A 16,783-nucleotide genomic window follows, 5' to 3' on the forward strand; every position below is an offset into this window, starting at 1 on the left:
CTTACCCTTTTTATCTTTACCTTGGATTTTATCGATATTTTCCCTTTCCTTCGTGAATAAATAAAGTTCGGTGGCGACTCTGTTGTATCTTCAAGCGTGTGATGCATTCAGGTATTTTTTGCGGCACGACAATAGCATTGCACACTTTTCTTCTCATGTTTGTCTTTCTGATATGAGGTTCCTTCTCCTCTTTTCGAGGATTCAGAAGCCCTATCATCAATCAACCTTATGCTTTTAAGGATTAACCCAAGACTTCTTGCTTTGAGTCTCATCTCCTTTGCCTTTGAACTTGTTGGAACCACCATGCTTCTTTTATGTCTGAGCCTGCAGTGCTTGTATCGAATCTTAAACCCTTTTTTCTCTCGATAATCCTTAACTCATGTGCCTCTAATGAACCAACCAAATCTTCAAATTTCAAGGTTTCAATATTGGTGGATTCTTGAATGGCTACGATAACATGATCAAAGTGAGAGGTCAATGTATGCGTTATCTTCTTAACTATCATATTATCAGTTAGGATTTTGCCACAACCTTTCATGAGATGAACATGATTATGCATTTTAAAGACATAGCCTGCAATCTTTGCATCCTTTCCTATTTGCAGTAATTCATATTGTCTTCGCAATGTCTGCAATTTGACAACTTTAACCTTCTCACCACCTTCATAATACTTGACAAGAATATCACATGCCTCATTCGTCGATTCAACATGAGAAATTCAGTCAAAATTCGTCGTATCTATTGCAGATTGAATACATAACGCAACCTTGCAACCTTTCTTCTTCGCATTCTTGTGAATAACTCTTTGAACATCGTTTGCATTTTGAACAAGCTCGTGGACACCATTAGTAACCATTTCTAGGGTTTCTTGAAAACCAAACAATGACCGCGACTATTTTCTCCGTCGAATCCAATTTTTGCCATCAAATATTGGAAGAGAATTGGAAATATCATTGCTACCATTCATCTTTGTAGTAAACACAATTCACGATCCCCGAAAATACAACCACCAAAGTGCAGTTCGTGAATGTACAATCAAGAAAGCGAACCAGAAACTCTAGATACCAATTTGTTAGTGCATATACACTTAAGTGAGGAAGGAAGAAGAAAAGAGAGAGTGTAAAATATAATTATATTGAATTGTTAAAATTGAATTACATAACACACGCATTTATATTAATAGCTTACTTGTAACCCAAATAACTCGCATATCAAACTAACTAATTTATTAACATCAAATAACTACCTAACTTGGAGTATATCATGTCATAAAGTCTAAAAATTTAAACAAAAGTATTTCAGAAATTTCAAAAGCACTAAAAACGGTGGAGAAAAGAATTTTATGAATATAATTCAATATTTCCTGCCCAGATTTCAACTATTAAAAGTTACAACCGGAGCCTTCCTATAAATTAGAAGTATGCGTTTTTGTAACAACTGCAGCATGCGTGTGGGATTGTGAGCCGTATGTATGAAAGTTGGTGATGACTCCACTTCAAACCAATGCCATAATTTTTTTAATCAAATAATTACGATAAGTTTTAAAAATAATTTAAGTTTAACTGTAATGGATGAATTGAATTTTTTTTTTAAAAATACTCAATTAAAATTTTAATCTCTCTGTTATACCAAATAAATTTCTTAAGCAAACATAACTCATCAATCAACATTTCGTTAATAGAATCAAATTTTAACAATTCAATGTTACAATACAAATAAAACAGTGGAGCCTAAATCTTGTTCCATCAAAAGTAGAAGTAGCTACACAATAAATCCATACAAAATAAGAACATTATGGCAAAACAATTCATTCAACTTCTATAACATACAATAAAGTTCAACAGTGTGATACCAACTTTTCAATTTTATTAGACAGTACCAAGAGCATCATGGTTTATGAATTTATAATATAATGTCCATAGATCAGTTGAAATGATCTTCATACATTTGAACAATATCTTATACAGAAGCAATTCCACAATTTCAATATACAAAAAAAGGTGTTATACATACAAAAGAAGCTAGAAAACATTAAACATGTTCTTACAACCAATTCATCTTCTACACAGCTTCAGTCTATATACCAGGTGTATTGTATTTCTGATCCTGGCGCCGCTGATTCTTGCACGAGGCTTTTATACTATGATTTGCTCTTCTTTTAAGCGTAAATGTACAGGTCTCTGATCGTTGTTTCCGAATTCCATATCTTTAAGCAAAGGATGTTTCTCTGGCACCCTAGCCTGTGGCTTTGATGACATTGAATTGCTATTAGCTGTATTGTGACTGCTGTTTCTAGCAGCAGGGACATCGTGATTATGTTTTCCCTCGTACGTAGTTATGACAGCTTTTGGGTCCGTTGATGCTCTCTCAACGTGTTTGCGCACGTTGCACCCTGCACTAGTGCACTTGTAATAACTCCTGTTTAGAAATTCAGCATTAGACTAATTCAAAAAACTTGAAAACAAAGTACACACATACAAGGGCTTGTAGAATAAGCTCTTAACATATAAGTGCTTATCTAAAAACTATTTTCATAAGCTATAAGTTGTTTTCACAAGTTTTTATAAACTTATATGAATTTGCCATAAGTTGTTTCTTTAAACTTTCTCAAACAGTCTCGCAAGTGCTAATACCAATAAATAAGCTCGGACAACGCGATTTAAACATGTTCAGACCCCAAAGTGAAGTTTGTACATAAATGACGACTATGCCAATCTGAAATGTTGACTGATGTGACCAGAATCAGCAGCAAAAGTTCAGAATTATATGTACGCAGAGGCACACAGAAGATTATCCTGGATAAGAATAATTATAGAGTACAAAACATTTCAAACTAAAAGGAGCATCCAGTGTGGAATAAAGGGAACTCTTTTTTTTCTTTTTCTTTTTATAGTTCTACGAAAGAAATTCAAATTTATTAAGGTATAAGATATCATTAAACATAATTCATTATAGAAAATATGAAATTATTTTATCCATGTCACCAATTCCAACTAGTGGGAAAAGATTATACAAAGTAATTCACAACTACCATATGTAAAAAAAGTGTAAAATATATTCAGTCCCTACAAAATCACTGACTTCCAAGTTTAGTCCTATCAAATTTAGTTGAAACTTTAGTGCTTCATGATTGCAGTTTGTAGGAATAGTCTCAATTTAAAAAAAACATTTTATAAAAGCTCGTAATTTTGTAAGGACAAAAAACAAATTTAACCCCAAAATAAATTGTTAAGAAAAGTTTCATGTAGAAAGCATGTAAAGAAAGGGTGGTGAGGTTATCAGGTTAAAATGATGAATTTCTTCCAATTTTTATTTGCAATTGGTGAGTCCTAACATTCACATTGTTAGAACTTTGGACCTAATTATAGTAAGATTCAAAGTTCAGACAATTTGAATTTTAGAGAAATGTGAACCTAAGAAACTTTTTTTTTACGGCTTTTAATAAGAAACATAGAAGAATAATTAGAGCAATCACCTTGGATGAGGATTTCCCTTCACCACTTTCTGACCGTACTTTCTCCACCTGTAGCCATCATCTAAAAGATCAACTTCACTTCTTGTTTGCACAATGATTTTGGGTTCTGTGACAGTCTTCTGAGACGCAGGTGCTTCAGCAACCACAGGCTCAATGCTCCTGAAAGACAGATTTGGCATATATCGTGAAGAATTATAAATAAGCGTAACTGAGTATGATTCCTTGAGTCGCCCATTTGCAACGCAGTCCAACCCCATGTGAAACAAAACGGATGTCTCTCTGCCAATCCACAGATTACTCGAGAAGAGCCTAAGCCATGGGGCGTCTACCGAGGATCAAAAATTAAATAAGTGTAACTGAATGGCGAAGAATTAACATAGAAAAACTTGCCTTCTCTTTGGGTTTGGCCCAGAGTCGCCTCCCTCTTCCTTATTGTCTGCATCATCCACTTCCACAATTTCACTTGATCCCGGTAGTGGCCTAGAAGCCCCTTGATTGGAGATCAGGTCACTTTCAGGCACTGAACAATCACGTATACTTTCACTAGTTTTGTTTGAATTTCCAAACCAACCTTGTGAGTTTGAGTTAGTTTGAACGTTTGCATTTCCATTCACATCACTATTTTCTTTGACGCGCCTATTTACCTGAGGCTTCTCATGATTATGCTGGCCTTTATAGATAATTTCAGTTATGTGACCGTCAGGGGCACGCTCAACTTTTTTCTTGACGGGACAATTCAGATGCGTGCATTTGTAGTAGCTCCGCGGATACTCACTCCCCTTAACCTGCTTCTGTCCATACTTGCGCCAGTTGTAGCCATCATCTGCAGGTTTGTCAATCGGTAGGGAAGGTGGTTGATATTTTTTATCAGAATGAGTAACTTCCGACGTTTCCATTTGAGCATTTCTAGATTCTGATACAGGCGCTGCCACTTGCTGCTCTGAAGCTTCATTTCGAGTAAAAGACGGCTGCTCTATCAGTCGTTCGGTGGGAGGTTCTAATGAGACCAGCTGATATTCAGGTTGCATGTGCATATTATGAGATTGTGCTAGGACAGCTTGAGCTGTAACCTGTGCTAAGGCCTGTTGGTGTGACATCCCAAAGGGGCTCTGTATACAATAAATTGAAGAGCTAGTGAAAACCTCGCACAAGTATATAATAAGTATTCAAGCAATTGGGGAAAGCTCGCTCAAGCCACTTAAATACTTCATCGAGCATCTCATGCTACTCAACGTGAGCATAATACCCAAACACGTAGTATTTATAAAATCAAAACGGCGTCATGACTCACAAACAAGTAGAACGCTAAGGCAAAATCAACCATTCTTAGAAGACAAGTAAACGCAGCCTTTGAGATTCTTAGTAAATAATGTAAGCTCATAAAAGCTCTTCACTATGGAGTGTCTTGCAATTGCAAAAGACTTGTATTCTAAATACAAATTTCAGCTAAAAAATGTATCTTCATTTTTCATTGTTACTAAACCACCCCCATCAAAATTACCACAAAGAAAAATCACCATAAAGCAACCAAAACACATTTCACTTCACTCTAAATCATATATAACAAACAATCAGACAAATTTTGTAAAAATGAGATCCAAACACCTATGAAGTACAGACACCAGAAACACAACACCGACACTAACATGTCAACGCCAGTAACTAATTGAAAAAATGAATAAATTAAACGCAACCACAAGCACCAGTATCGGTTTCAGACACCGACCATGATACACCTTTTTTCAGAGGTGTCGGGGCTACAAAGCCAAACATTTTAGCTTCATCAATCCCTTACAAAACACAAATTTCAGCTACAAATTTCAATCCCTTAAAAAAGACAAATTTCAGCTACAAATTTTATCTTCATTTTTCATTGTTACTAAACCACCCCATCAAAATTACCACAAAAGAAAATCACTATAAAGCAAACAAAACACATTTCACTTAACTCTAAAGCATATATAACAATCACACAAATTTTATAAATATGAGATCCAAACACCTATGAAGCACAGACGTCGACACCAGTAATTATATGAAGCACGAACACCGGAACACGACACTGATAATGACACGTCACTAATTATGCACGGACACCGACATTGACACACTTTTTTTTCAGAGCCAAATACTCAAGCTTCATCAATCCCTTAAAAAACACCAAACTAAGAGAGAACAAGAGCATCAATCTCCTTATAAACAACACAACAAAATACAATTATACTAAATCTAAAACACAGAGACATAACAAAATTTAGATCAAATTTCAATGATTGAGTATTAAACTAACTTCATACAAAAACAAAGACATATTTCACCCTTTTCAGACTCCAATTTCCCATTTCAATGACACCAAAAAAACAAAAAAAAAATCAAATCTCACTTTTCCAAAACAATCCAAAAAAACAAAATCCCTTTTCAAAAATTGATCAATTAGGTCAATTACCTGTGGAGAAAAGAACCCAGGCGAGTTAAGAAACCCTGACGGACTCAAACCCGGCGGAATAGTAAAAACCGGTGACCGCGCAACAATCAAGTTCATCGGTCGACTCTGTTTAAACCCCGAATTCCTGTTCACCACATCATCTTCTTTAACGAAGTAATTCTCCGCCGCGGCGGAGGAGTACGCAAGCGGAGAAGCCATAGCTCCGGCGAGAAGCTGAGAGAAAGTAGCGGATTCAGTAGCGAAGAAGCTTGAAACCAGTGTCATCGGTCCAGGACTAGCGGCACCGGCGAAGAATGCTTCGACGGAAGGACGAGGCGGGAGCGTGATGGTCGGACGAGATGGCGGAGACGCCGTGTCGGTGTCGGAGGGATTGGCGGTGGACATATTTAGCGGCGGTTGTTGGTTGGTGAAAAAAATAAAGAGAAAAAGAAAAATAGAAGAAAATGAGAAGAAAAATAGAAATGATGAGATTTTTAGTTTCGTGTGTGTTTGTGTAATCAGTACACAAAGTCCACTTCTTAGCTTCTTTGTAATAATTGTACAAATTATCTATAAATAAATAATACTATATTTAAATTGATGAATTAAATTTATTTTAATACTAAAATTGGTATAATTTATTAAAATTATTATCCTTATTGGCTTAGTTAGTAATATAATTAAATAAGGTGAAAATGAATAAACAAAAATAAATATTGAGTTATTTACAGTTCTTATTTCTCTATTTTATATGATATACGAAATTGATTTTTCGATTTTAAATTTTATCAGTTTTATTATCTTTCATATTTTTATATTTAAAATTAATTATAATTATATTTCTAGTATATAAATTTATTGTACTCTACAATTTTATAGTATAGAGTTGATTTTCTTTAAAAAAATATAAAAAATATAAATTTAAATTTTAAAAAAAAAATCGTAAATCAATGATGAAAACTATGTAATTTAGTCTAGAATATATTACATTAGAAACATTTTGATTTTGATTTATCTTAAATGAATATTTTAATCATAAAAATATTAAAAATATGTAAATAAAGCTTTATTAAAATAAAACATAAAAATTAATACAATATTTATCGGAATATTGATTAAGAATTTTAAATAAAGAAAATGTTTTATAAATTAGGACATTAAATATATACAGTATTCTTGAAAAAAGTTATTTATTTTTATTTTTATTACATTTAATATATATAAATTTAAAAAAAAGCTTTTCCTTTTAATTTCTTAAAAAATATTTAATTTATCTTTAATCTATTAATCGCACTCATTAGTATTTCACTTTATTTATTTATTTAAAATTAAAGGAAGAATAAAAGCCATATTAATATCTTATATTTTATAGTTCTGTGTAACTAAAATAGAAATAGTAACATTTATTATAAATAACTAATCTTTTCGGTCTTATTTATTACATTTATTTATTTTTAATAAGCCATTAAACTACTTAATTAAAAAAATTATTTAAAAAAACCGAAAAAATAAAACAAAACCTTTTGTTGTCGTTTAATGTTTGACAGTTTCCAGTTTTCATTCCCCAACTGTTATTACAAAGATATTATTCATCTTTTTAATAATCAGATTTTGAAAAGACTTGACTGTTTTTTTCCTTGAGGAAATGACTTTTGTCTTACATCAATTTTTCTTGAAATAATTATTACTTATTTATTTATTTATTAAATGACAATTTGAAATAGTTTGTTTTTGCAAGTTGCATATTGACTTGAACCAATTAGAAAGAGAGAGCAGTTGAGAAAGACCGGCAATTAAAGCTAATAAATGGAGAACCGCTCAATCTCAATTCTATAAAATCCACTCAATCTTTCTTCTTTCAACTTGTCATCAAAATCTTTCTTCTTCTAGTAACTTTTTTTTGTTTCTTGCACATAGCTCCTTAAATGAAATTAAGTGTATCACAAACATAATTTTAAAAAATTAGAAAAATAGAATAAATAAAAATATTAAATAATAATATTTATTGATAAATATATGTTATAAAATACAAGTAAAATATGATATTCTATCTTTACGATTATGTGTGATTTTTAATAATTTTAAAAAATAATTGAGAAATTAATTTATAACTCAACGACTCTTATATCATATTCACTTTATTTTTTATTATTATAAAAAAATTATTTTGTAAAATAAATTAGATAATCAATATATTTTGACTATATGAATCTAATATTTTAGCTATTGAATCTATAAAAAAAACAAGAGTGATAGAATTAGTTTACCTAAGTAGGCTAATATCCAAGGCAATGTTGATAATATCCATAATGATCTTGACAAGGACCCCCAATGCTAAAAAATTATAGAAGTTCGCTCAAAAAGAAAAGACCTAATTCTTTCTCCCCGAGATATTTTCTTTAGAATATTCAATAAATCTTAAGAAATTTTAGAATGTTGAACTCTTGAACCCCCTTATACAATGAAAATTAGTTTTCTTACTAACTTTCAATCAAACAACGAACAACTGATTGAAGTGGTTAGTCTTCTTTATAAATAGCAACTTGAAACAGTTAGTCCACCAGTTAAACCGAGATTTTACACAGACTTATCTCGAACCAAGGTGAGCTTTTAAATTGGTATAAACTCACGGTCCAAAACCAGGGTTTGAACAAGCTAATCATGAACCACTGAGATTTTATATCGGACTTATCTTGAACCTAAGTAAACTTTTAACCTGGTTGAGCTTACGAATCGAACCAGGGTTTTAACCAGGATGACCGCGAACCAGTTTGAGATTTTAAGTTGGATTTGCCTTGAACCGTAGAAAGCTTTTGAACGGTTTGAGCTTTCGAACTTAGCACTTAAAATCTAAATCCCCAAAACTAAGCTTTTAAACAGGTTTAGATTTGAAATCAAATCAAACGATCCCTTATAAATAAATTATTCTACCAAGGTAAAAATATTCTTTGGAGAGTTTACAATATTACCCTTCCAAAATTACAAGATTCCTCACTAAACAAAAAGACCTTTCTTGAAAAGCATCTCGACTAAATTTTAGTGAGACAAAGTGAAGAAAATAGAGAGAGAGAGAGAGAGAGAGAGAGAGAGAGAGGAGTTAGATATGAAAGCTCATGATTCGGGATGTTAAAATATGAAGGAATGGACATTTATTTATAGGTTAGAGGTTGGTATAAAAAAAGAAATATTTTCGGGCAAATTCAATGAGTCAATCAATGGGTTGGTCTTAAAATAAACATTTAGAAGGTATTAAAAGGAAATAAAATATATAGAGTTGTTGTTGTTGATTAAGACATTTTCCTAAACATTTAAGGCACATTTTTGCATTAAACCAATCAATTGGGTATAAGTGTCAATCGATTATCCAATACAGAAAATTGTCTGAAACTTTTTTGAAAGCTCCCAATTCAACTTGCCTGACTTCAAAACATTTTTAGAAATATTTCTTAACAAAAGTAAGTTTTAAAACTTATGTTTGTGTGTGTGTGTGTGCGTGTGTGTTCGTGTGTTTATGTTTTTACAACATATTGCTCACTCATACGCGATAGGGCTAGCTTTCACATTTTGAAGTTTCAAGACTTGTTAGATAATTTAGTCATACATGCACTTACTTTAGTTCTTCTTGAAAATGAGGCTTGAGATTTATTCTCGTTGAGTGCCATCATCAGGGAACCTTTTGAAATGATCATCAAATTATAGTTTAGTTTTCTTGCATATTTAACTGTTTGTTATATTTGTACTCTAGTTGTCATCATCAAAAGCATATTCATTCTTTGGAGCATTTTGTCTAGAGTTTCTTTGATTCCTAAACCTGTAAACCATGGTTCCATATTATCCCCCATTTTTTATGATGACAACGCATCTCTCATGGAGGTGGAAAAATAAATAAACAATTATATTTAGAGTAATTAAACTCCCCCTCAATTAGATAGAGAGTATACTCTACTCTACTAGAGAGTATACTTCTTCCTATTTGTCACAGTCAAAAAGGCTGGTAAAAGATGCATTTACAAAAATGTAAATATGAAAACATATTGCCAAATAAACATTTAGGAAAGGAAAAAGTGTCACACTTTTATTAATTCAAATAGCTGAAATTCAAGGTACAAAAAGCAAAAAATTGCTAAATTTAAAGAAAAATTCAAAAGTAGTGCAAAAAACAAGAAAGCAAATAAGTTAAGACACCTAAGTGAGATTGTTATTTTCCATAAGCAGCATCGTTTCTTTTGATGATCCTTTTGAGTTCTTCCACATATTTGGCTATGCTTTGGCAGATTTCATAGAATTTTTTTATCGATACATTTTATGTTTCTTCCAGGTCTTCTTCATTGACCACTTGGTCATCCCTCAGTTCTCCATGTTTGATGTTGACCTTCATCTATATGAGGGTTATGTAGTTTATCCTATGGTTTGTTAAGTTTGTAGGTTCTTCCATGGTATCAATGTTAAAGGTTGTTAAAAGTTTGGTGTAAGATGTTCCTTCAATAAGAAGCTCAAAACTCTACCAGAATTATCCTTGTGGATATCCACCCTCTAACTAATGATATCAGGGATGTTCATATAATTTGCAAGTTTGAATAGAATTTTCTTACAGATTTTGGAAAGGTTATATCGGGTATCTTTGTGAAGAATTCTTTTAGAGAGGCTTGACAAATTTGAGAGTGCGATTTGTGACTTCTCATGAAGCTTGGCTCCATGAACCATGGTTGGATCACCTTATTTCTAAGGATCGCCACCTTCACTTATTGATTTCTATTTATTATACCATCGGTGAAGACATATCTCTTTTGGTCACCTCTAAACTTATGGATTGATGAGGCCATGATGATACTTACGGCTAGAGAGAAAACTCACACAAGAAGAATTCTAAAAGAGAATAATGTTTGAGATGTGAGTAGAGTGGAGAATAAGTACCTATTTATAGCATGATTTAGGATTATTTAAGTGTGTACTTATTTCAATTAATCAATGGTGATTGTGAAAATTGAAAATCATATCAAAATCATATCAAAATCATTCCAAAAATGATGGGTCAATCGATTGACATCTTGCTCCAATTGATTGGATAATCAGATCTTTTAAGATGAGAATTTATCATCAATGATAATATATGATTTCCTTGGAGACTGCATTTAAATTGGATTTGATATGAAAATATGTGTGTTTAGCTTATCCAAACGATTGCCTCAATGTGCCAATCGTTTGGGCTTACATCAGTCAACCTTCTTGGTGCTTTTTGGGTCTTGTATTGGATTTTCTTTTGGCTATTCTTTTCTGCACCCCTGTTTAGCTTTATTTGCACCTCCTTTCTATAAAATACTTGGAAACCCATCTATTTGATTAGTAAAATAATTTTATTTGATGAGCAAAATTAAGTCCACTATTTTAAAGAATTAATCAGAGTTTTTCAATCATTTCATCTTTAAATTAGTGTATTACCTCAATTATCAAGAGGCATTCATATAACTTTCTTTAAAGGGAATGCCAACATATTGTGGTGCATCTTTCTCTATGTATCATTGGATGCAATAGTTGGTTTGAACAACAAGATATATAAGTTCATCACAGAAATATCCATTTAACCTACTACGAGGTTAACTGGTCACTAGGGATCATAAATGTTGAGATCACCCTCAACTAAAGACTTTGTTTTGATCATTGTTGATGATATTCACTATCATCATTCATTCTTGTATCAGAGACTTAAACTATTGTATACTTAAGAGTATACATTTTTCTTTGCACAACTTCATTTAATATTAGCCAAGAAATTGAGTTGCAAAACATACCTGCAAAATATACTAAGGTTTCACCTTTGCTACCCAGATTTTCTTAGGTGTAGGTGCGTTAGTTCTTCCAAAAGGTCTAGGGTTATTACCTTTAGACCATTCAATTTATCAAAGAAGAATAACTCTAAATAGCCAAATCTTTTGGAGTATGTGCATTTATAAACTGGATTATTCTTTTTCTTATAATTCAAACTTTTACTACGTGTTCTATTTGTTTTTAAATCATAGTCCAATTTTATTTTAAAAAAAGCCTTTAATTTCATAGAATAAAATCAAGGATATATTTCCCCTTGGTAAATTTACATAGGATTTCATGTAAATTTGTTATTTCCTTTTCAACGAGACACAAATCTCACAAACTTCTGTTGAGTTTCTAATATTGGTTATTTCTAATTTAAGTGGTTTATTTCTTTCTTCAATAAACCCTAAATACTCCTTAAGATTTAAGTTGCATTTTTTAATCCTATCATTTTCTTCAACCAACTTAGCATTAATTTTAAACAATTGCTTATAGGATGGTTTAGTTACCATATAATCATCTTCCTTATAGGATGTCTTTAAGCAACTTCATCTTCTTCGTTTGAAGATGATTCTTTTATAGTTCTCCCTTAGTTTTAATCTTCTTTATTTCTGAGTGCTTCGTCTTCTCTTATTCTTTCAAATATTCCACTGGAAGATACTTCTTCTTTATAACCTCTTACGAATGAGGCTCCTTTCATTCAATGTTGATGATTCTTATGTGTTTGAGCTTGTATATTCATCTTTAAGTAATTGAACTAGTTCATTCAATATTTCAATTATTCTCTCCTTTGATTTTTTTCTGAAATTAACAAACATTCTCATCTTTTGATTTAAGGATTTAATAGTGTTTTCAGTTCTTAATTCTTAGATATTGATTATTGACTAAAGTTCCAATATACTATTTAGAAATTCTAAACTTTGAAAAACATTGATGAATAATATATTCATTTTATTTGCCTCGTGTGTTCATCTCCTCTTGTTTGACACTTAAAGAAACTTCATATATCATTACAAGAGTATTTCTTATTTTCTGGGTGGTTTTACAATTATAGATATAACGAAGTTTACTATCATCTAAAGGGATTACTATAAATTTCTTGGATTTGAAATGTATTTCAAAATTTATCTTTCCATCTATGGTCTAAAAAGAATCAGGATAAACAAATAGTGGATTATAGTTTCCTACAATTCACTGTTAATACTTTGAATAAAGATTCTAAATCTAGATTTCCATATTTCAAACCTAACACCATTAAACGGTGGGGGCTTTTTTAGGAAAGAGCTCTTATTTAAAAATGTGTTGGAAGTCATCTTCCTCCTGATACGATTAGTCCTTAAACATGAGATATGCTATGATGTCACTTGTTAGACATATGACTCCACACACAAGAGGGGGTGAGTTATTGGTTTCAGAAAAACTTGAGTTTGAAAAATATTAATAAATATTTTCAGTTTAAAATAATTTTAAGATTGTTTTAGAAATTAGCAGCGGAAACTAATAATGTAGAAAATAAAATGCATAAAATAAAGATTGAAGTGATAGAGAGATAACACCCGAAATTACAGAGGTTCGGTCAAAAAGTAAATACCTAATCCTTTCTGAAAATTAAAGCTTTTTGAAACCAACACAATTAAACAGTAAACACGAAGAAGAAAACTAAACACAATTATTTTTATACTGGTGCGCTCTTAACTAAGTTACCTCCAGTCCATCCGCCAAGGTGATTTTTCCTTCTCAACAAAGACTTAATCCACTATAACTGAAACTGATTATAGACACGTAAAGACTACTCACATTTGTTTTCTTGAGTCTATCGGACTAAAACCCTAGTCACTCAAGGAATACAACTCAAACAAATGAGATTACAATATGTGTTACAAGATTGCTTCCAAGAAAGAAGAATAACACAAGTTTAGTACAATGAACTTCTTACACAATAACGAACAAAAACTATATGTGTATTTCTATTATATATACACAATAATATCAAGTTCAACAAAAGTGTTGTGTGTATACGTAAAATAACAGTGTGAATTAGCAACTTGTCCAATCTTTCAACTCTTCTTTATATAGGCAATGAAAAGATTCGTTGGAGAGTAGAATTGGAATATCAAAATGATATTGTCTCCTTGTATAACGGCTTGCATAATAGGAGGCAAAATGGTATAATAGTACAATCCTTAACCCACAAAATCAACGTAGTAAAAGGAATGTTGATCTTGTACTGTGTACTATTTTCCTTATGCAAAACTTTTTAATCTTATCTTATAATCTTCAGAAGCTTCTGAATAAATGATGTTGAAGCATGTTTAGAAGGATCGAGATACTGGCTAAGAGAATATTCAGAACCTTTGTCTTCAGAGTCTTGACACAGTTCCTTAGAACATGGTCTTTAGAGTCTTCAGATCTTGTTCTTTAGAGTCTTCAAATCTTGTTCTTTAGAGTCTTCAGAACTTGAGAGCGCAAAATCTTGAAGGCTTGACACACCTTCAAAGTCTCATCTATCAGAGTCACAGTCAGAAGCTTTAGCATAAATGTTCATCATAACTGTTGTCTAAGAGTGTTCTAGACTTAACATCATCTTGTAAATCACTTTGTATCTCTTCAAAGTCAGAGTGTGTTGAATCCAGAATATGATGACGTCACACATCGATTTTTCAGAGTCAAAACTTGTTAGCAAAACCTACACACTAGACAAAACCATTAGGGTACAAAATTGTTCTCTAAGAAATAATGTATTGTTTTCATCAAAGCTAAACGCCAAATGCAGAACTAAATCTTGCTCTTACAATCTCCCCCTTTTTGATGATGACAAAACCATGTATTTTGATGAACCATTTTTACTTGGTTTAATCACATAAAAACATCAGAGTGAGGTTTGTAAGCTCCCCCTGAATTTTATACTATTAAAATTATTTTTCAGGTTAGAATTTTAGAGTTAGGTTTGCAAGCTCCCCCTGAATTTAATACTTAAAATAATCTTAACACATATAAAATATCTCAATCAGCATGAAATAAAAACCTTCTCATAAGACACAAGTTTGGTTACTATGAATGCAGTAACTTCCCAGAATGTAGAAGCATAAGTACATAAGTATTTCATTCAGAAATTCTGGTTATCAGCCTTGTATCAGAGCATGATTTGTGAGAGATTTCAATGCCTGGTTATTTGCCTAGTTGTTATCAAAGCTTGTATACGCCTAGTTCAGAACTTCGCCTTGTTCAGAACTTGTATACGTCTGGTTCACTTGAACTGAGTTCACAACATGTATATGCCAGGTCAACTTCCTGGTTAACTTTTCAAAACATATGTCTGGTTCACTTGAACTCAAATCAGCTTGGTTAATTCCTTAAAACCTGAAATGCTTGGTTAACTTAAAAACATGATGAACTTATTTAAAGTTCCCAGAAAAGTTACAAATGTCATATAGAACATTAAAGACATGTTTGGGTTTCAGAGTTAGAATTAGGTATATCAAAATAAATCATTCTTCTCCCCATTTTTCATCAATAAAAAAGAAAGAATAAATACAAAGTAAAACGAACAAAATTTTTATTTCATTAAAAAATTGATCATGAAGTACATAAATGATAAAGAATGAAACTGAGAAAACACTAGGGTTTAAGAAAGAGGTGGCAGTCTTGATAAGATGGCTCCCATCATCCTTTCAATCTTCATGGTTGTTTCAACTTGAGACTTGAACATTTCATCCTGTTTGTCCAACCGCAGAATTCTCAGCCTTTAGATCTTCCAAAGTCTTAAGAATGATTTCCTCAAAAATCTTCTTAACTCCATAACCATTTCCTACTTCAAGAGTCTTCTCAGAAGTAGCCAAAGTCATATGTTCTGGTTGAGGAAAGGGGATCACTTCTGGTGCAGGAAGAAGAAACGGTGGAGGAACCTTCTGAAACAAAGGTTCAATGATACCAAAGAATCTGACATGGGAGTTCCTTTGAGCTTCCTTCAGGCTAAGAAATTCCAACTCTTAAGAGCTGACATCAATCCATCTTCTGAAGTTGTTACTCAGAGTACACACTTCATATAGGTTTGTAATAGAAGTGCAAACTTCAATGAGAGTGTCCAATTTGGCAACAACCTTACTTTCAAAATGTAGAAATAATTTAGTGAGAGGTGTAAGGATAATGTTGGTTTGAAAGGGTGTTTGGTCAGAATAGAGTTAAGGTGTTTTGTCTGGGAAGGTAATGAGCTCAACATCTGACTCAGTATTAGAATCATGAGGTTTAAAGTGAGTGGTGAATATTGGTTGATAGTTTTCATAAGAAGTTGGCGAATGAGGGTTTTCTGGTTGAGTGAGTTGGGATAGAAGGGAAAGTGGAAAAAGTGGTTAAGGTGTTCATATGAGAATGGAACTTAGGATTTCATAATGCAATGGTGTGGGTGGTGGAAGGGTAACATTTGGATTAGAAGTTTGGGGAGCAGAAATAGTATGGAAGTAAACTTGTTCAGAAATATGTATAGGTTCAGAGTGAACTGGTTTAGAAATATGCGAGGGTTGGAAGTGAACTTGTTCATAAATATGTGGGATGGGGGTAGGTGATATGAAAGTGGTGGAAGGAATGGATGAATTGTTATTAACATAAGGCGTGTGAGCTTCAGAAGAAATAAACTTACAAGGAGTAGTTCCAGCAGAAGGAGTAGCGTCAGCAGCTTTGTGTCTTTAGCAGAAGTGTCCAGAGTCTCCCTAGTCGTCTTAAAATTCTTAGTCATTCTCTCAGAATGCGTCTTAGTTATCTTCCTTTTCTTCTTAGAAGTAGTTTCAGAGACTACGAGAATAGCACTTGCATGACAGCTCTCAAGAAACCCTATCACAATATCAAGAGGATTTGACTTTGAAAATATAGGAAAGTTTTCTTAAGGGATCATTCTATTATAGATATCTTCCTTGGAAATTTCAGCAGAAGGGCTTATTAGTTCAGGTATAATGCTCATATTCTTCAGAATTTTTGCATTAAACATCTTCCCGATCAGAGGTTCCAACCCTTTGGTGATTTGAGCTTCTGTTAGAGAGTCTATCAGCTTACTCTCCATCAAAATATATAAAATCAATCTA

The 16,783-nt window shown here is 32.4% G+C and overlaps 1 protein-coding gene across 1 annotated transcript; it reads right to left on the reverse strand.

The window, feature by feature from the left end:
• Positions 1 to 1,846: 1,846 nt before the first annotated feature.
• LOC127128592 (probable WRKY transcription factor 4) lies at positions 1,847 to 6,425 on the reverse strand. Its single transcript, XM_051057951.1, has 4 exons — positions 5,922 to 6,425; positions 3,866 to 4,584; positions 3,476 to 3,634; positions 1,847 to 2,418 (listed from the first exon to the last, which is right to left on the reverse strand). Exons 1-4 carry the CDS (start codon positions 6,303 to 6,305, stop codon positions 2,136 to 2,138), a joined length of 1,545 nt encoding a protein of 514 aa, XP_050913908.1. The 5' UTR covers positions 6,306 to 6,425; the 3' UTR covers positions 1,847 to 2,135.
• Positions 6,426 to 16,783: the final 10,358 nt, after the last annotated feature.

This window comes from Lathyrus oleraceus, chromosome 3, assembly GCF_024323335.1.
Source record: "Lathyrus oleraceus cultivar Zhongwan6 chromosome 3, CAAS_Psat_ZW6_1.0, whole genome shotgun sequence".
Lineage (NCBI taxonomy): Eukaryota > Viridiplantae > Streptophyta > Magnoliopsida > Fabales > Fabaceae > Lathyrus > Lathyrus oleraceus.